This window comes from Mugil cephalus, chromosome 6 (genome assembly GCF_022458985.1).
Source record: "Mugil cephalus isolate CIBA_MC_2020 chromosome 6, CIBA_Mcephalus_1.1, whole genome shotgun sequence".
In the NCBI taxonomy this organism is placed as follows: Eukaryota; Metazoa; Chordata; class Actinopteri; order Mugiliformes; family Mugilidae; genus Mugil; species Mugil cephalus.
This window is the reverse complement of record NC_061775.1, coordinates 21,779,519-21,801,521: the sequence shown is the minus strand read 5'-3', so window position 1 is coordinate 21,801,521 and position 22,003 is coordinate 21,779,519. Positions and strand designations below refer to the sequence as shown.

At 43.9% G+C, this 22,003-nt stretch overlaps 1 protein-coding gene across 2 annotated transcripts in view; it reads right to left on the bottom strand.

The window, feature by feature from the left end:
• The window catches only part of ror1 (receptor tyrosine kinase-like orphan receptor 1), a 124,084-nt gene that overhangs the window by 4,777 nt on the left and 97,304 nt on the right, over nt 1-22,003 (bottom strand). For both annotated transcript variants that reach the window (XM_047588138.1, XM_047588139.1), the window contains 5 exons: nt 7,356-7,483; nt 5,460-5,777; nt 5,011-5,256; nt 4,704-4,918; nt 410-589 (listed from right to left, as the gene is read on the bottom strand). In XM_047588138.1, coding sequence (XP_047444094.1) covers nt 410-589; nt 4,704-4,918; nt 5,011-5,256; nt 5,460-5,777; nt 7,356-7,483 — 1,087 coding nt within the window. The remainder of the gene's footprint in view (nt 1-409; nt 590-4,703; nt 4,919-5,010; nt 5,257-5,459; nt 5,778-7,355; nt 7,484-22,003) is intronic.

Sequence of the window (22,003 nt, the reverse complement as noted above, 5' to 3'; positions counted from 1 at the left end):
TTAGATTCAAAATTTAAATAATTTGAGAGTTAATGTTACTTTAAAGGCTGGCAATTCATTTTCTGTGAATGGAAAGCGAAGATTTCGTGTCATCAGTTTCCTCAACCTCTAAATGTACAGTTTACTTTTGGATCTATTTCTAGTGAACTCATCCACAGTTCAGCGATTTTTAGCCATATACAGTCTGCAACCACATTCACCTTCTGTGGAAATATAACAAGGCATGCTTCAAATATTTTGGGAAGACGCCTCCTTCGAATGAAAAAAATCTCTTGTCTCAGTGTAGTTGAACAATAACCTAACTTTCAGATAACTTCATGTTATGTTACAATATAGGATGTTATTTTTTCTTTTTACTCAAAGTAAAATAAGTAAATCAAAGTCTTTGGAGATTTATTCGTCCATGTACCTGCTGGAAGTCGCCCCACTGCTGGGCACTGGAGACGTCTTTCAGAGTTTTTATGGCCACAAGCTGAGCCTGGTCCATGCCCGGCAGGTACAGGTGACCCTTGTAGATCTTCCCCAAAGAGCACTCGCCGAGCTCCTCCATGAAACGCACAGCCGATAGGGGAAGCTCTTTGGCTTTACTCTGCAGATAGGAAAAAAAAAACAGAAGAGAAAAGGAGAAAGGAAAGTTGAGAAGTGACGTCAATGGGTAGAAGAGAATGCGACAGAAAAATAAGGTCATTATTTTCTTTGTCAACCCAGTGCTCCCTCCCTGCCAGTATCCTCGTATGGGAAAGTGAAACGATGACATGAAAATGCACCAAATGCACATTGACGCCTCTAATTCATTGCAGGCAAACTGCCTAATATAACTCCAAATACACGCTTGAGTAGTTAAAAAAAACAGAACTACCGCCTTGAGATTACGGTAATTAGACTCGATCCATTACATCAGCACATATTTGACGCCTTTGGAAAGAGGTGCGGGAAAAATTCTGGAATTTGTCGGCTTAAAAAAATGTAATTTAGCTGACAGTTTAAGCAGCATTTCGGAAGAATGAGCAACCACACGTCTTCCAGAAGTACTAAAGCACCTTTTGTAGAGGGGTCGACCTTGCTTTTTTATTCCGTCGTGCCCACCGAGGGGGACTCAGGCTGGAGGTCGGTTTAAACATCCACAGTAAATCTGACAGGGCTGAGCTTAAGCGCGGGGTCACGAGAAGGTGAGAAATGTTTTATAATTCAGTCAGACTTAATCAGATCAGCTCCTCTAATTACAGATGGAGATACTGTTTATTGATTTCACAAAGTCAGCATTAAACCCCCTGCAGCCAAACTCTGCCTGTCTTGGCTGAGTGTGATAAAGTGACGCTGTGTATTTTTACAACCCAATTTAGTGTGAAATTGAGAGAAACGTATTTGACTTTCTCATGAGCCATCATCAAGGCAATAAACACAGAGGCCACTAAGTACTAATCCGTGGGCTCGAAATAATAATTTGTGAGGACAGCACACCTATTTTGTGGACACAAAGTACTAATTTGTGGGCAAACAATGCCTATTTGGGAGTCCCTGTTAATGTTATGTTCACAAATGACCTGGACAGATGGGTGGACCGCACTTCTGCTAGAAACGCCTCCAAGGTCTTTTCTTATTCTGCTCTTGCCAATATGTTATTATCTTGCATTATTTAAGCAGTTGTTTAATTGCACTTTACTTATTTCCACCAATTAGCCATAACATTATGACCACTGACAGGAGAAGTAAATAAACATCTTGTGGCAAATTTAAGGTTTGGAAACTTTCAGACCTGGCATTCATGTGGATGATACTTAGACATGAACCATCCACCTAGACCAGACTAGACCAGACCAGACCAGACCAGACCAGACCAGGCACCCCCACCCCATAGGAATGACACTCAGTGACACACTTGATGGCACAACTGACCAAACTATTGCAAGACGCACACCACAAACAACTAAGATGTACACATGAACTGTGTTCACGAGTATGTTTATTTTGCAACTGTGGCCACACCACTGATACACTGCGAATTTACTATCAAACTTCTGTGAGTGTGGGTGGGAATGATGGGGAGCTGCAGTAGGTGTGTGTGTGTGCATGTGTGTGGCTATACTTGGGAGAAGATAAAAGGTGAGGAGAGGTTGGCAGAGATTTTCAGATTCCAGGAACTCGGAGATGAATAATGAAATTCCTCTGTGAGGAACACACACACACACACATACACAGGTCTGTGTGAGCTCTGAGGGGGGTGGAGAGAGTGTGTGTGTGTGTGTGTTGTATATTATGAGAGACACAGATGTTTTTAGTTATGGGTTTGTTTCACCCCTGTTTCTTTTTTTCTCCCCCCTCCTCACACCCAAACCCTCAGATCCTCCTCTCACCACCGCAGGTCCGTGCGTGTGTGTGTGCGTGCGTGCGTGTGTGTTTATGTGTGTCTAAATGGATTGTCACAGGCTGCGGCCCCTGGGTGACCCCGCAGCAAAGCCTGCTGGGTAGCAGCCTGAGCGATGAGAGCAGGGAAAGAAAGACATCTGACTCGGTGATAACACATCTAAATATATATATATGGGGATTTAACGCTCATAAAAAAGGGCTTTAACAGATAGAAATCCCGTGGAAATACTCCTTTATTTCAGATTCTCATTTGGATTTTTCTGCATGTAGCTAAATTATTAGATATGCATGCATTGTAAAATTTAAAATCTACTTCATGACTCCATAACTGCACGGCCGTCACTCTGTAGAAACGTCCCGTTCCAGATATAAAGCCAAAATATGAACACAAAGAGGAGAAACTGCCTTTTTAGGTCAGTGAAACATTTGCTCCATACCAAAAACATAAATACAATAGAGATGTTAATGGCTTCTGACGCTTCTGTGGCCTTTTTGCAGCTGATGTTGATGGTAACATTATACACATCACCTTTTTTTTTTTTTTCCGCCAGCAGACACGCTGTCTAGATAACCCCACACCCTTCGCCTCAGCTACTAAAATTATGTGGAAGAAAAGATATGATACGACGAGTGTGCAAACTTGAAAGAAACGCGATGCAGATCCCGACGTGAGCCGCGTTGCGTGTTGGCTGGGAGAGCGGGAGCTCCGCCATCTACATTACAAAGAGATTCTGGGGGAGTGGGAGGGTGGGGAGGAAAGGAGAGGAGGTCTAGAGGTAAGGGGATGGAAGGAGAGACGGAAGAAGAGCAACAAAGAGGAGACGGATTAAGCGAGAGCAGAGGTTTGCGAAAAAAAGACGCGGCGGGCAAGAGAGGGAGAGGGGAAGGAGCTGCACTTGAACATTCCTGGACCTGCTGGGATCTGATGATAGAGATCTGAAGCTTTGCATCGGGCAGGTCATTTTCACACACTCAACCCGGTAACCCCAGCATGCTGCGACGGATCCCAGTTGTCACGCAGAGCGCTGGGCCGGTGTTTTGACTTCTTCTGCCGTCTGCGCTCATGACTTAGAAAGACAAACACAGCAAGAAGGAGCTTATTTAGAGTCACTGCAGGAGAGGCCAGAGTGATGTGAGTGTGTACACACAGTTGGCACGAAGGTCTAACGGAACTAAGGCACGGCACACGACAAACTGAAAGACACATTTCCGTTGTAATATTCAGCTTCTGTTTTTCTTTATATTGATTATATATTTTTTTCCACTCATGTCAGCCACAACAGTAGAGCCACTGACGGGAGAAGTGAATAACATTGACCATCAGGTGGCAATTTAATGTTGTGCTGGGAAACTTTTGGACCTGGCATTCTTGATGATGTTACTTAGACATGTGCCACCCACCCAGACCAGACCCACCCGATAGCAATGAGACTCCTTGATGGCAGCAGGATGCAGCCTGGCCTCCAAATTCCATACATCCCAAAGTATCTGTGGGATAATCCACAGATCTTCTTCCCCCAGGCTGACGCTCTGATGAACTCTGAGCAGTCACAGAGCCGTAGCTCTCATTACATGTGTATACAACTGTTCACGTTCATTACACATATCTGCTTCTATTATTATTTTATTCTGATGTTTATTCTGATCTCATGTTGTACAGTTTTTCTATTTTATTTTCTATTATCTTGTGATTCACAGAGGCCCCTCCCCTCAACCCATAGGACCTAAATGGTGCATTCCATTTGTACTCAGAAGTCCGAATTTCCGAGTTCCGAGTCGGATTCTTCAACTGGAACGCCCCCTGAAGTGGGGAAATTTATGCCTTGTGTGCTCTTGCAGATTTCATCCTGTAAATAATTCCAGTAAAAAACTTGCAATTTGTGCAACTTAAACAGCCTAAATTTAACTCAACATTGTACCAATAATATTAGTTAACATCAAGCACTTTTAAAAATCTTTAATTTCACTCAAAAAAATGTAAATACTAAACACCAAGTTTCCACCAAGTTATATTCAGACAAGGCGAGCTCTTTCATGGACCTGGCCATCTAGTTTTCAGACTTCTGTAACTGGAACTCCAATAACTCAAGTATGATATCATTCCCAGTGCCGATTTCTGTCCTCCGCTGTAAATGAAACGCACCAAAAGACCCCCACTAACAACACCCTGTCACCAGACACCACAGGACACCATCAGAAGGCCCATTCTCTGATGAGTTACAAGTGTTTTGGAGGCACAAAGGAGACCTATACAATATTAGGAAGGTGGTCATAATATTATGCCTGACTGATCAGTATATATACCCCCAGTGTCACGTGCCATGGTCGCTCTCTACCTTTGGCTTGTACGCAGTTGTGAGCATGGACATCTCCACATTTTGTCCCCGGACCGGCTTGGGCTGGCGGGGCGCCGGAGGCCTGGGGGACTTCTGGTTGTTGCGGCAGACACAAATGAAGAAGAAGAGCAAAGCGATGGCCAAGGGGATGGCCACGCTGGGAACCAGGATGTACAAGATCTCCATGTTGCCGCCACCTGACTTGTCCTTATGGTCTATAAAGAGAAGAAATGACGTTATATGAGTATCGCTCATTAGTAAAAAAGACCCTGAGAAGTTCAGATTGAAACGTGTCCTAGCGTCTCACCGCAGATGGGTATGTCGCACAGCTCCATGCGGACCCCCTCGTCCAGCGTGAAGCACCAAGGGGCTTCGTGCTTGTTCCCCGGGTTGCGGCAGTACGAGTGTCCCCCGTTGAGCTCCGGGTAGCGGACGGCCAGGTAGGTGTGGCTGTGAGGATACTGGGAGTTCCAAGGCTGGCACTGACGCCCCGACTTGGTCAAACTGACGGTTCCTCTGTAGTCTGCACCGCTGTTGTTGTAACACTTGTGATCTGAGGGGCAGAAATGTTCAGCACCAAAACATCACACACAGAGTAAGGTGTTTCACATGTTTCTGCTGCCCCTGAAATGATAAAAAAAGACCAGAAACTAGCTGCTACCTTCCGCCATAAACCTTTTTGTGAACAAGGAATGCTCTCCTCAGACAATAATAATGCAGAATGTTACATATATCCCACACGAGAACAGCTCTTACTCTTGTTAATTGGGTCGGCCACGGGGATTCCGATCCTCAGACAGTTGGCAGCCTCTGGGCTGTCGGAGGCGGCCAGGTCCTCGCAGTTTGGCAGCTTCAGCCTCTTCAGTATAATGGGGTTTGAGCGGGCGATGATGTACTCCGTCTTGCACAGGTCGTTCTCCAGGATCTCGCATTCGTCCTTGCAGAGGTCGCGAGGTTTGTCGGTGCCCGAGCTGCGGTCGCACGTCGGGAAGGCGAAGTGGCAGAGGGACGGGATGGCGAACTGGGAGCAGCGGTCGGACAAGTGGTTGGACGTCCCGATCATGGTGAATGCGGCTGAGGAGCAAAGGGAGGAAATGATTTTAAGTGTTGGACAGAAGGAAAAAAAAGGAATCACTGACTTTTGTTTGTTAGGAGACTGAATGAACTGAATGAAAAACAGATTAAGACATCAGGACTTTATGTAACAACTCCCTCTTAGTCTCACTCTTTGATCCATTTTGCTAAAAGAACCTGGTGGAAATAAGCCTCCTCATCTTAAAGATTGACTACGAATGCTGCAGTTTCGAATGCACAGACATACTGTGCAGTTATTGCAAACACATGCTTTTCTGCGGTCGTCATTATCAGTGAGGCAGCTACGTGCAGCGAGGAGGAGACAAGCGGATAAAGAGTGGATAAGTGAAGCTGGCCACGATCCAAATGTTCCCGCAGCGCACGCTGCTTCAATGAAACAATCGTAAAGATCAATAAAGGTGACATTATATTTGGAACGGTGAATACGGACGCTCTGGCTATAACATGTGTGATGTACCGTCCTACTGTAGGATTAATAGTCTCCGTGGCGGCATAAATCTTAATTACTGCGCAACCTTGATGTTATAGAACAGAGTCGGCGTTCTTTGTTCCTGAACTGTTTAGGGGGAATATCTGACAGATGTACGGATGCAATCAATAACGTACGTATTAAACTGTCCTCTGAGGACATTTGCACGCAAACAAAAAACACAGGAGAGACATTAATGTACGACGAGTGCGAAACAGTACGTATGAGGCCACGTGTGCTCCATACAGAGGAGCTGAACTTCCTCTGAACTCTGTTAAATGAAGTCCCACTTCCTTCCTACTGTGGATCAATTAGGGTTCACCCTCTGAAGCGGTCCTGATTCAGTCCGAGATTACTTTGTTCGGGAATATTCAGAGATGGCAGGAGAAGGAGTTCAGTCAACATGAAGCCAAGGTGCTGAAGACAGAATGTGATGGTTCAACTGGTGAACTCCCTTGCAAGTGAAGCAGGATGAGAGACGTGAAACACCTGAGGGGGGAAAAACTAGTTCGTCCGTAAGAAGTATTTATGCCTTTGCTGACCCGACGGCATGCGCACAGGCATAAATCATTGAAAAGCGAGCGAGAACATATTTACTTTTAGAAAAGGTAGAGATATTGTTACAGTTTCAAGCTGCATTGTCTTAAAGGCCAATTAGAGGTGAAGGGAAACATAAGCTAATAAGTCATAAGTAAAACTAACTCTTTCCAGACTTCTTTTAAAGGATGTTTCGTATGTGTGCAAACGAAATAAATGTATTTACTATTTTCGTCTTGCAAACCAAGAATTATTTTCATTGTTATCATGGGTTGTTTGCCTCCCATCGAATCCTTACATTTCATTTGATGTAGTAACATAAGCAATAAATCTGTCTAAGCTTCACAATTATGCAAAGCACCCAACTGTGACGATTCAGAAAAAGTAGAATCTGTTTAAAAATGTGCAGAAAAAGTAAAATACACATAAACTGTGCCTCTGTTCTGTGTTAAGAACAAATGCTATCTATAATGCACTGTAGAAGTATATCTGGACCATTTGCATTGATAGAAATAGGGTTAAACGCACATAAAGGTGGTGCATTCTCTCACCTGTGATCTGCGTCTCGATCTCCCCCTGCATCTGCAAGGAGTCGACGAAGATGCTGCGGTTCCCGATGAAGCGGGCGCAGGCTATGCCCCTGTATGGCTGGCAGAATCCCTCTTCGTCGAAATCCTCCCTGAAAGGACACGGAGAAAAGACGATGAGTCATATTTAAAGTAGTCTAAACACTATTAAGACCTGTTTCTGCACCACTTACTCTACTTAAGGAGCTAGAATGGGAACTAGTTTAAACACCTGCTGCGATGCACAAAAAGACCACTAGAGGTCAGGCCACGGTTGAACATCGCATGCCCACTACTCGCTCCTGTGGATGGAAAAAGCCTGTTTCTTGTTGCTGCTTTTGCTTGGCTAAAGATAAGTCGCACTCATAGCAAAGGCGGAGATCTAAAACACACGCAGTTCACAGCACAGATGTAAACCGCATTAAGAATTAATATTTGGCTGATGTTTGATCCTGTTATGGCAGAGAGATGTCACCAAGAGCCGTAATTTGAAACACATGCCGAGGGAGAAAGAGAGACAGAATGTTTTCACAACTGTACAGCTTTTACTTCAGATTCTTTTTCGTTTTCATTGCCGCCCCTTTCCTAATTTTACTCGCCCCGTTTTAACCCGCTTATCTCTAAACTTTCTTTCGCGCTCTTATTTTGTACATGCACACCACTCACCGGCCACGTGCTCACTGGCGGGCTATTGGCTCAGCGTGAGATCACTCGATCATGTGCTCTAAGTCATGCCATATGGGGACTTTAAGACCACAACAGACCCAAACATTACCAGCCGACGTAAAGTATACCCTCATGCTTCGGACCCTGCTGCCTAAATACGTAGCCAACATACGCACTCCTTTTGAAGCTGAGCAGAAAATGTAGGAAAATAGTTAGGTTTTTAAAATGGAAAATGGATAGATGAGCTCTTATTAGTTTAATAATGGTGCACTATTTCGTCTATGTCCCCGACTTGCATTAACATCTGTCCTGGGCAATCCGATCACAAGTGGCATTAACCATTAAAGTCTGTCATCCATCCCCAACCTACACTCCAGATCCAATCTCAGTTTTGCACTCTTTAGCCCCGTTCACGCTACCAGACAGAAATGAGAGCACACCAGACCCAGGCCACATCCAAAATGCGGGCAGAGATCGAATCTCTCCAATGTGTCCTGGTTGTGTTCTCACCTTTCCTTGGTCACTTACGATCAGATCGCCCAGGACGCATGTTCAGTTCATTAGCGGTTAACATTAGCACTCTGAAACTGACCAGAAATTGGGAAAATAGTTCTTTAAAAGTGGATAGTTGAGCTCAAATTGGTTTAATAACGATAACAAAAATACCCTCCGCATTGTTGCTCCTGTGCTCTGGACTGAGCACTGCTTGACTTCAAGCTCTGCCCTGCCCCTTGGTACTTAATTATCTTCCAAACAAGCTCGCAGCCTGAGTTGATCAAGCCAGTGAGGTAGTTTACAAGCTACGCAAGAGTGTGCGAATTACACTAATTACTCCAGGAACTGCAATAAAGATGCAACTGAAAACAAGGTAAGGCAAGGCAAGCACACACACACAGACACACACACGCATCAGACCAATTCAAATCACTCAAGACACACACATACTGACACCGCGGATGTGTAAGCTTGAAGTTTGGAGGTCATGAGGTTCCCCTCTCACTGAGGAGTGTTAAGTGACTGACGGGCCAGGGTCAGTTACCTCTACCCCTTTCTGCACAGATCTAAATGGGCTTTCCAGACATGGACACAAACACACGCTCACACACACACACACACACACAGGACAACCGTAAAGCAGTGGTTTACATACTGCTGATTCCACCAAGATACCATACCGTTACATTTACTGCTTAATGCATGTTTAAGCAGATATTATCCCGAGAATATGTAATTTCCTAATAAAATCTAGATATAAGTTGTATTGCCTTCATGTTGCGGTGAGCCAGCAATAGGCTTAGCACCCCGTTCAGTAAGCCGCAAACTGCTACATCTTCAGATATTTTCCCTTTGGCAAAAAGCTGCATCGCTTTAGGTGAAAAGCACGGCCGCCATTAGAGCTGCATTGAAAGAGTGCTGCAATAAATACACAGAGCTGCCACTGTGAAAGCTAGCTGAATACTTGGAGGCACTGCTGATTGATTTGGGTTATTATCACTCTGAATGTACCAGAAAATGAAAAAGACACTTAGAGCATGAGAAAACACACACTGGGGATAAAGAGCGAGGGCTGGAGAGCGTCCAGGCGGCTCGGAGGTTAGTCTGGTTGTGCGTCACAGATGATCGTGGACGCACACATCCACACTAGCACGAAGCCACACACAGACGAGCAAATGACAAGGGAGCGGAGACGATCCGCCGCAATGTAGCCGGATCCCCAGCGGGCAAATTATAACTGTGGCCGGTTCGAACGCCCTCGGGCCGCGCTGGCTCGGCCCAGATCGCAGCTCGCCCCCTGCTGCTTTCTATATTTCACCTTCACCCACTTTCCTGTGAATCAGCTCAGATTCACAACCGAGGTCCAGCGCAGAAAAAATGACTTGAATATGGGAGGAATAATCAGAACTACAGCACCCCATCACTGTGAGATACCTGAGGTTTTCACAAAAATCTCTCTGGAATTTCGCTTCCATTTATTTTTGTGTGTGTGTGTGTGTACGTGTAAGCTATCCCAGGGCGAGGAGGGCCAAGTGTGGTTGCTATTTGTGTAAACAGTGGATAGCTGTTCAGGCCTTTTTATTTTACACACCAACGCCACGGGCCCGCTGTATAATGTTTTATAACAGTTAATTACAAGGGAAGGGTTTCCCTCCGAGGCTCGATCTATAATCCAGATATAAACAGAGAGGAGGGCCTCACTGCAGAAACTAAACAAGGTATGGAGGACGTTGATTCATTGTCCAATTACATTTTTTTCCGACCTCATTATTTATTCATAGAAGGGCCTGCTACGGAGCCATGCTTGTTTTTGTTTTTTTTGTTTTTGTTTTTTTAGCACCACCCTGATTCACCATATATCCATATAGCTTCATACGTTCACACCTGAGTGGTGCCACTGCAGGAAGTGCTAGCTGTTCAGTAACATCTGACTATGCACATTTGCTCATTAAACTGATGTAAATGGGCAATTCAAGTATGAAAGTATCGATCGATCTCCTGTCTAAAACCCATGCACAGACAGATGACAACAACAAAGAAACATTTACATTAAAAAGTACTAAATGGAGTGAATTAGAATACCAGAAACAGAGTGTGAAGACTAAAACAGTAGCAACAGTAAAAAAAACATGAACTCTGAGTGCATGTACTGGCTTATAAACATATGCAATAGTGCAGTTATATACACCGGTACAGCCACAACATTATGACCCCTGACAGGAGAAGTGGATAACATTGAACATCTTGTGACAATTCAATGTTCTGCTCGGAAACTCCTGTACCTTAGTGTGGATGATACTCAGTGTAGCACCCACCAAGACCAGACCAGGCACCCCAACCCTAAAGCAATGACACTCCTTGATGGCAGAAGTCATCCCCAGCAGGACACAAACACACTTTAGGAACAAACATAAAAATAGCACAAAGTGTTGACCTGGCCTCAAAATTCACTAGATCCCAACTTGATCAAGTATCAGTGGGATGATATACAAACCCATAACCCCCACAGGCTCCCCGCTAAAACATTATGTTACCATTTCCATTCTCTGATGAGTCAGAACTGTTTTGGGAATACAAGGGAGACCAACAATATATTAGTATATTAGGTCATAATGTTGTGGCTGATTACTATGTATATGTGCAGCATCTGTGGAATGACAGCTCTACTGTGTCACAGTCAGTGCAGGTTGGAGGTACTGGGTGGTCGCTGGTACCATTTAGAAACTACCAACATTCATATGTGTATATATATATATATATATATTTATATATATATACTGTATATATATGTGAATATTTTTTTCCCTTGACTCACATGAAGTGTTGATAGAAAATTAACATAAATTTGCACAGGCATTATGAAACTAAATACAGATAAGAATGTGAAGGTAGCCAGGAAACACAACCACAACAAGTCTGTGGATGCACTGCTAAGTCAACGGCCAAATGCTAAAAACGGCATTCCTACACGCTCGTAAAAACCCGAGCAAAGATGCCGACGTGGTCGCAGGTTAATCACCTCGTGTTAGCTGATACTCGGAGACAATTAAAGCCTCGAGATGAACAGTGCCTCCTTTCACAGTGCTGCATCTAGATGTTGTAATATCACAACATCTTGGGCAAAATCACAAATGTAAACCCCCATGACAGTTGATAGTATAAACACTCAAAAGAAAAGAATGCACCGCTGTGTATATTACCTCATTCACTTTGTGAACTCATGGCTGGATACACAAGCTGATAAACCGGAGGCTGATGACAAGATGGAGTGTACTGTTTTAGTTTGGGTGATCCCTTTACAAAAATATTTCTTCCTACCTCTGAGACAAGGGTTGGAGGACGATGACAAACCTAACAGGAAAAATGATTTTCAGTCGAGGAGGTTGAATGTTAAAACCACACAAATGGACGCGTCCGGTCTACGCTTAATCATCTACAAGGAGTTGTATTTGGCATCAGAGGCAAAACAACTGGATTCTTTAAAACCCATAATCAGTCAAAAATGTCCAGTCTCCCTTTTCTTAGTATTCATGTGAGCACCTCAACACACCCCCACTCCACTTCTAAACATGAGGCTCTTTCCTGTAAATATGACTCTTCTTCACTTTCATCTGCATCTGCACTTTCATTTTTCCCATGATGAAACTTTTGTTAGTGACAAGAAACAGAAATATGTGCTGACTAATGCCCAAAGGAATACATCTGTTAAACTTTCCTGCTAGTCCTTTTTTTCTGATGTTTAACTGACCGAATAAACTGATCAAATAATACCGGCACCATATTCAGTCCACGTAATCAGTAATAATGCTGCAATCCAGCTGCAGGATTGTGAAATTTCAAAGACAGAATTTGTAATACACTGATCAGGCATATGATGATGTTCTCAGTATTGTGTAGGTCTCCCTTGCCTCTAAAAGAATTCAGCAGACAATGGACATGGGCCATCGAAGGGTGTCTCGTGGTGTTGAGGATGTGGTTGGTGGGGTACTGTGGGTCCTATAGGTTGAGGTTATGGGCCTCTGTGGATCATCCCACAGATACTTGATCAGTGTGGGATCTAGTGAGTTTGGAGGCCAGGTCAACACACTTCGTGCTGTTCTTCATCTTATTTGAGTTGTTTCTAAACGGTGTCTGTGTCAGGCGGCATGCTGCTAGGGATGGATGCTGTCATCAAGAAGTGTCATTGCTATGGGGTGAGGGGGGTCTAATCTGGTCTAGGTTGCTGCTACATATCTAAGTAACATCCACACAAATGCCGAGTCCAAAAACTTCCCAGCAGAACACGGAATTGTCACCAGATGGTCAATGTTATTTACTTCTTCTATAGGTGGTTTTAATGTTGTGGCTGACCGGTGTATGCATCAGATAAACATCCAACGAAACCTTACAAATATGTGAGATTATTGTATAACATACTCCCTCTATTCCAGGATAAACACACTTCTCCTCTGCCTTGTTTTGACTATGGAAGAAATCTTTAGGCCCTGAGGATGTAAACTTGGGCATTTCTGATCAAGTATCTGTAGGAAGCGATGACTGGTTTGTGTTGAGATTTGGCCCGAAAGGAATGGGAAACTCAACACGCTTTGTTGGGGCGGAATACAGAAAGTATGGGATTTAAGAAGAAGAAGAAGAAGAAGGAGGAGGAGGAGGAGGAGGAGGAGGCGAGGGGCGGATCCCGATGACATTTTAGATTTCAGGGTTTGGTTTCCAGGAGCTGCTCTGGGTGCTGAGTGATGAGGAGATGAGCTGCTGGCGGCATGAGGTCACCGCTGCCAAGTCCTGGTTGGGGAGGTCCCTTGGTTTGTGCTATATTTATAGTTATAAGTTTGTTTGTCGTTTAAGTACTAATCTGTGTACTGTGGTGATTTGAAAAATGGGTTTTAGGAAGCTAGGAGACTTTTATGGTATATCTTCACCAATTGCAACAAACTGATGCCAGAAAGTGTAAATAGATTTTAGAGAATTAGAGAATTTTATCTGTTATATTTTATGATTTATATTGAAGTTGTTTTCATTCGCTGTGAAAATGAAACATTAGCTGATTGCCATTCATATGCGCATCCATTGACTTCCTTTTTTCATAGGGGTCTATAGCATGAAAGTTAATGGACCTATAAAAGACCTATAAAATAGTTAAGCTTAAATAGAATGTTTTTCAGTGACTCTGTGTTTAAGGAGTCAAAGAAGGTGCCATATTATAATATTTCATGAGTTAGAGCTGAATTTACTGCATGTGTCTAAGGCCTCATTCAGACTTTGCATTAACGTTGGTCCTTGGCAATCCAATTGCAAGTGGCCACCGGGGATTAAAATGTGTCTCCTCATGCGTCCCCAACCAGCACTTTAGATCTGATCTCAGTTTTGCACTCTGTAGCTCTGTTCATGCTATGAAAGGAATGAGAGCACCCCAGACCCAGACCACCACTACCACCACCACCAAAATGTGGTCAAAGATCAGATTTCTTAAATGTCTTCTCAATGCGCGCTGGTTGTGTTCTCACCTTTACTTGGTCACTTGCAATCAGATTGCTTGGGACGGGATGTTGATGCAAGGTCTGAACGGGGCCTGAGATGGTGTAAGTGCATTTAATGGAATGTGTCCAACAATAAATCAGGGACAGTTGTGAGTTTTGGAAGGAAAAGATAGCGAGGAAGACAGGAAGAAAACAATCGCTGTCCTCAAGAGATTGTTTCCTCCCAGAAAGTAAGCCTGACGAAGACGATTAGAGATGAAAATCTGTTCGGCATTATTCTGTCTGTTTGCAGTTATGAGAAGCACCGCAGAATTAGTCCACATGATTTGGGCTGTTGTTTTTATTTGTGCCGCGTTGAAATATAAACCCGTATTCTGAAACAGGGACTACAGGGCACTCATCCATGTGTTGGTCCCTCTGCCTCTGGTGTGCACTCCATGACAGTACAATTCCATTATCAGAAGAGGACCGCCTGTGTGGTTTCACTGTATAACGATCTCTCGCTGTCAGGGAGCCAAAATGGCCACCAGAGGCTGAGGTTGACTGGGATCTGTGGCTGCCAGTGGCCCGTGACCACACTGGGAATGAGCAGCGAGTCAGTGCAACTGAAGGCGCTGCGATGGGATACAATGGAGAAAGAGAAGGCCCACTGGGTCCTCATGTTACTGCTGCTCACCGACTGCAACAATGGAGGCTTCTGTCAGAGGGAAGGAGTTTGAGGGCATATGGGGAGAGGAAGGAAGCAAGAAGCGGCTTAAGAGTAATCAATTTGAAGTGGTGAGCTTTGTTCACATTTCACATTTTACAAAAATCGTCAGGTCTGGTAGACAGTTCTGAAGAAGGTATTCTTTCAATCATTTTTTGTCTCCGGTAATATAATATGGTGTGAAAGCCCAGATGACTAAAACATCCATGAGTTCATGCCCCTCATACTCAAACACTACATGGTCCTTAGTTTTCTGAAAAGTTATCACATTATCAATTATTCTATAAACGGTCGGCAGCTAAACAGCATAAACGTGGCATTCATGTCCTCATAAAGCTGAACCACGTTTAACTCAATTGTCTGGTTGTCCTAAATTTTTACTGCTGGCCTCGTGTTTGTTTTTTTGTCTGTCTGTCTCATTCTTCTGACTGTCACATCCTGGAAACTCCTTGAGGGAATTTCTTCAACAATGGCACAAGTGTTTATCACTCAGTCAGACAATTATTGGAATCCGGGGGTCAAAGGTCACTGTATATTTAAGATGCGGCCGGACCAATCAGTACCAAGGGAATTAAAACGAAGGTCGACTGTGACGTCGCGTCATGTTGCCCGTGACTGGACCAAAAGATTACACTTGAATTACTTGAACACAACGCAAAGTCTACAGCCAATGGCTAGCAGGCATATACACCGATCAGGCATAACATTATGACCACCTTGTTAATAATCCAGTGCATCCCAAAGATACGTGATGAGTTTGGGATCTAGGGATTTTGGAGGCCAGGTTTTTTTCACTCTTTTTTGAGTTGTTCCTAAACCATATTTGTGTGTGTGCCTGTGTCAGGCTGCTGCCATCAAGGAGTGTCATTGCTATGGGGTGGGGGTGCGTGGTCTGCTCTAGGTGGGTGGTACATGTCTAAGCATCATCGACACGAATGCCAGGTCCAAAAGTTTCCCTGCAGAACACTGAATTGTCCCAAGTCAATGTTATTTACTTCTCCTGTCAGTATGCATGTGCAGTCTGCACCTGCACAAAAGGAAATAAATCCCTGCTCATTCTAAATATATTGTATTTATTTCACACAAGCAAACATTTTTCTTTGCTGCCAAAAATGTAAAACGCATCACTTCCCGTGATTCTGAGGAATTTTCCCAGAAAAGATGTTGCCGTAAAATGCTCACCGAAACTGCTTATGGTTGAATTACTCTCGAGCTAAGATAGAAATAAAACATTTATTTATGTTAGCATTTCAACTGAATGTAATTTGTGGTGATCTTATCTAAAACACTGCACAAAATGACTCCCAGATATAGTAGATGCCGGCGTTTCATGTGTTTTTGTTGCACTCTGCCGAAGAATGCGCGCTTAAACCCAGACTTTGCCCACACACAGGATGGAAGTCATGACTGTGGATGAAGCTAAAGAGTTTTAATAACAGGGTTAACGCGTACATGGTAATTCCACACGGAGCAAAAGACCCTACATCAATACCGTCACTCCTCACAAAACTCCTGTCGTGGTGACATCACTTCCCCGGAGGACTCAGAGGGCCCAGGTAGGGGGAGAGTTTTAAGGAGTGAGGGCATCAGTCAGTGGTGTTTAGACAAGACATGCACAAACAAACAGAACGCAGGGGTCACGTGGTGGAGCACACCGATGGAAATGTGAATTAGAGGAGTAGTAGGAGGGTGGAAAGCTTCTGTTTGAGAAAAGGGAAAGTTAAAAAAAAAGGGAGATAGGGAAAATTAAAAGAAGAGTCGGAGGTAAGAGTATAAAGAGAGTATGAATGAGATGTCATAAAAAGATGCTGCTGCTGCTACAGTGGATGACAGTTTGCACCACATTATGCTGTATTTTTTGATGAAATCATACCTTAAGTTACTTCTTAAGTTCTTCTTAAACTCTGGAGGGCTGTTGGATAAGTTTGTGGATTTCAGTTCCAACAATAAATAACAATAAAACACTAGATGTAATATTTGTGATCACTCCTCGTTATCCTTTTACCAGTATATGTATCTAAAGTATTGTGTGGCTAATGTTACATCTCAGTAAAGCTCTAAGCATTAGCATCTATATTTATCATAACTGAAATAACCTAAAACTAACTAAAACTAACTGAAACTGAGGGTAATCGACTTTTCCAAATCAATACTAGTTCATATGGATCGTTGTTGAGTCCAGTCCATGATTTGATAATAAGCATTTTACCCGGTCTCGCTGTATTTACTTACACATTTAGCCAAGTTTTTGCCACTCAGCGGGCCTGGCCCCAGTGGGCAGTGACGTCAACGCATGCCTTCTATAAAGACATTTCTATTCTATATGACAAAAATAAGGCTAAACTGCGCAATATCTTTCAGAAACACTGACAAAAACTGACAAATGCATTTCCAGGACTATGGTATGAAATACTTCTCTGAGAAGCCTTTCCCCTTCTGGAACATTGTTACAAACTTCTTGTTTTTCACTTTTGTTGCAGTAAAAATTCCGGTCCCTATTTTTTTTTTTCTTAATAGCATTCCTTGAATTGACTCCAGGGCAGCCTACAGACATCCGTGTGGAAATAATAATAACAGGAAAAGCAAAGAAACCAGAAAAAAAGAAGGAACCGGGGGAAACGAGATCGCCAAGAGCAAAGCTACTGCTGTCATTTAGACGGCGCGTACCCCCTCCCTATCCATCTACCTCCATACACACATACACACACACACACACCGGCGTGTGCGTTTTCCCACATGATTTACAACAACGCGCGGCTTAGATCACAGAGCCCGGTCTGAGCACACAAAAGCAGACACTTAAAGAAGACAGGAGGACACATGTTTTGGCTGACTGGCTACTGACGGCGCTAAAGGAACAAGAAAGCACACGCTTAAATGCAAGCACAGCTTCCTGAGGAAAGTGGAATAATCCTTGATGAGAGCGATTAAGAGTCACTAAAGACCAGGTACTGTGGGGAAGGAAAACATTGTCGCAGAGTGGTGCCCATAAATAATCCTTCTTTACACACTCTGCAGTCAAAGGTGTCTGCAGGACACAGAAAACAAGCAAAAAGGACTTATGTCATAGGTTAAAGGATACCTCTTCAAAATACAAAGCTGCTAATCAGTTGTTGACATTGCCCTCTGTATGCTTTTGATCAAAGGACCCATATTCAGTCACTTTTACAGATGTAACTCATCATGGAAAATATCATATTTTTCCACCAGTCCCCCCAATGACATCACTTTACTATTGACAATATCCTCAACATGAATGAATTTGAAACAACTATTTTCTTACACTCCTTTATGCATCTCATTATACCATCCGGTGACATCCGGTGAGTTCAGGTGTGTTGCTGCTGGGGATCATGGGCAAGCAGTGAATAATAATAATAAAAAAAAATAATAAAAAAGAAAAAAAGCTCCTGGTGCAGACAAAACAAACTAAAGGACTGTTGGCATAACAGGAAGGTGAATCCCTGCACTTCATGAGAAAATAAGTGTGTAATGGCGCACACTAAATACCACAGTCAGTCGTTTTCATGACATTAATCCCTCGCTCAGGGACAACCCATGTGTGACAAGTGATACTTTTGTGGAGGGATTACTGAAGCTAGACGTGTACCGTACGAGGCTTTGTGTCAACAGGACAAACATGCAGGTTATACGGGGTGAGACACACACTCTCACAGTTGCCAGCTGTATTAGAATATGGTTTACGCACCGATGAGGCATAACATTATGACCACTGACAGGAAAGGTGAATAACATGACGCTCCTTGATGGCAGCAGCCATCCCCAGCAGTAAGCAGCCTGACACAGGCACACACGTAAAAATAATTTAGGAAAAACATGAAGATCAGCATAGGGTGATGACCTGGCCTCCAATCTCACCAGATCCCAAACTCATTGAGTATCTGTATCTCCTCCACTGTCCACTGTCCGAGGAGTCACAGCTGTTCTGGAGGCACAAGGGAGACCTACACAATATTAGGAAGGTGGTCATAATGTTATGCCTGATCGGTGTATACTGTTTTTGAATGTATGCTTATCGCAACTCCTACAATTATCAGAACATTTAAATTTCTGTAGTGAATTATCAGTTCTGCCGGATGAGCTGCTGTTCACCAATCGGAGCCTAATTTTAATTAATGGTGTGGAAAATTAAATGTGGCATTTTATTTGGGCAACTTCACACCTGAAAACACTCCCATGATTCACTCCTTCGCTATTCACAACTGACAGGAGTCGAACACACATGCGCTGCTTTTCCTTTCCATCACTGGAAAACGCTGCACAGGACGAAATTAAGACATCCAAATAAAAGCAGCAAGTAGAACCGTCGGGCATGCTTTCCCTTCCAAACCGCACTGTGTCTTACTCACGGATACACACCCATGCGCACACATCTCCCCCTTTCTTCATTTGATTTGCGCTCATTTGAGATGTGGACTTCCACATAGCTTCGGGCCTCCGAAAGAGTGGTTGATTTGAATAGTTAAAACGAGTAAAGACAAGCGGTGGGAGTTGCGAGTCTGTTGACAGTAATTACGTTGCAAGTACGGTCCACTAACTGGCTGCTTTAGTTGGTGCTTCAAACAATAAATGGGTATAATGTGTTTGTCGCATTTTGTTTGCTTAATGCAGAATGCAAGAGGTGATGCGATGATCTTGTTTGTACACAAACATTAATTGCACTCTATGTTTTTTTGCCGGCAACGAGAATCTCGTCCACAAACCACCATGCGGGCCTTAGTTCGACCAGGCAGCGGCTGGAGGATGTCGGAGCTAAACCCGGAGAATGTGGCTTTATCACAACCTAAACTGCCCTCTAGTCATAAGCATGCAATTTGGTGGGCGCCACGACTAATAAATACAAGACTGACTGATAAACTGAGCTGAACTGCTGGAAAGGAAAGGACATCCTCTATCAATACTCCCAACATCAAACTGCACTTATCATGTTTAGCTCGACAAATTACCAAAGGTCGTGTGGTTATGGTTGGCAGCGTATAGGTCCAGACTGCAAACAAAAGCCACTATTTATACTGAGAAATGCTCAAGGTGCACTGTGCCTTCCTCTGTTTCTGCCGCGCGGCCACCGAGGGCAAAGAAAGAACACTTTCTGTGCATACATGTCTGCATGTATGTTTTTTCTTTCCCCCCAACCCCCTGCACGAGTGTGTGTGTCTGTGTGTTCGTTCGGGGCAGAGTTCAAGGAAGCCCTGCATACTCCGCGTAGGCCTCGAAATCCTCAGGGAGAAACGGTGGCTCACAAAAAACGCACACACTTAGTCCTAAACCGCAGATTTTGCCAGACGTGACCTTGACCAGACCTGCCAACGGGATCGCCAGCAGACAGACACAAGGGATTCTGGGCCACAGGAAACAGGAAGCGGGCCTTGTCCAAACCGAGTGTGAGACCTCCGTTCATAATGGCTTGTGTGTGGAACTCAAGGTGTGTGGTAAGGCCCGTAAAGACAGACGTACGCCATTACTAATGCCTAATAATGTAAATTGCTTTAATGGTTAAAGCCGGCTACACATCACGACGACCTCCGAGTGTGTGTGTGTGTGTGTTCATACGTGTCAGCCTGTATGAGTGTGTGAACGGGGTAGCATTTAGCAGAGGGGGCGTCCAGGCTTGTGGGAGGGGGCTGCGGCGTGATCTCTGGTTTCAAACAGCGCCGGCGCCCTGGGACCCGGCCATGTCAAAGGGCCTGTCCCCAAAGAGCCATATTAGGGCCCTGATCGCCAATCAATCAGCACCAAGCTAAAAAGAATCTACAACAAGACGGCAATTAAGCCCCGCCGAGGACTTAACCAAACACGTGTGTTGGATTGGGTTTGTCGGCGGGACTGTGTGTGCAGCTCTTCGACCGTTTTATGTGGAAGTGCGAGAAGGACAAAGGTGAAAATGTCGTAAAGTGTACAGGCGCTGAATAACTAAACAAAGCTACGTACAAGCCAAGAGAGTTCCATCGCTTCAATTTCCATATTTGGCAGAAAAGAAAACGGCAATTTGGGGATCGTGCAAAAGCGATTTCTCTTACGGCTAAACAATGGGTTAAGAAAAATGCTACGGAGCATATTGTTGGCAGCACCGAACAGTCAAGAGTCTCAAAAGTAGATGCGTAACCGGATCCTTAAACTGAAATAAGTTTTTCGCCATTCTGATGTGGAGTGCTAAAGTGAATCAGCATGTGGCGGGGTGGCGGGCCCGGGATTTTGAGGGGGTAAGCGCATCCAAAAACTGAGTGGGCCTGTCATCCCCTCAGTTTGAATGGGTGCGATGCTTGCGGTGTGGAGCAAATCATCATCCGTCCTGGCCAGCGTCGGAGAGAGCCGCAGCCGTGTTGACACTGGCGCTGAGGTGAGCAGAAGTGAAACCGAAATCCTGAGTTTTCTCAATACATCACACACACAAGCGCACGGTCGCAGCTAAGAGCCTATTGTGACCCAGAACAGCACACACTCTGTGTGCGGTGGTGGTGGTGGGGGTGCTGGATGGTGTGGCAGGGCCTGGATTTTAAGTTCTGTCTATTTCTAAGGGGTAAAGTGAGGTAAAGTCTTAATTCAGATTGTTCATGGCATCTGTGCCTTACATATTGTTTTGTCTACCTCTAGCTACATAAATCCTCACCAGCAAGGGGAGAAACGGCAAAGCAGACTCAGTAAAATGGTAACAGGATCTACAATGAGTGTCCTTGTTGCATAGTCTGCACAAAAACTACATTCTAAATACATTAGTATGTGATTTCTAAGGGTTATCTGTGGGGCTATTTCTTGGTCATTGTTGTTTGTGATTGCCAAGTTTTATCTGTACCAGATTAATAAGTGAGATATCTCTTCCCTTGTATCCATCTCAATGCTAGGCTAAGCTAAACAAATCAGCTGCTGTCGATTCACTTTCATCGGGCAGGTTTGAGTGACTCGCCGATCGATATTGTTGAGTACCGATACTTCGGATACCAGGCTCTAAAATCGAATATCAAATCAACATATCGATACTTCAATATCAACTTTTCATCATACTTGTATTCTTTATCAAGATATCAATTGAAATACACTATTTTTCTTTTTTTTTCTTTTTTTAGATTGGATCGGTATCGCCAAAACCAGCATAATTTTACTCAATATCGGATTGGAAATGAAATCAACGGTATCGAACATCGCTGGTGATATCATTCTTCTCGTGCAACTTTTGGCTGCTGTAAGAGTCTTGGGTTGGGAAACACTAAATCTCAAAAGGACAAAAAAAAAAGGTGCCGGTATATCATTAAGACAACTGTGACGGAGAAGGC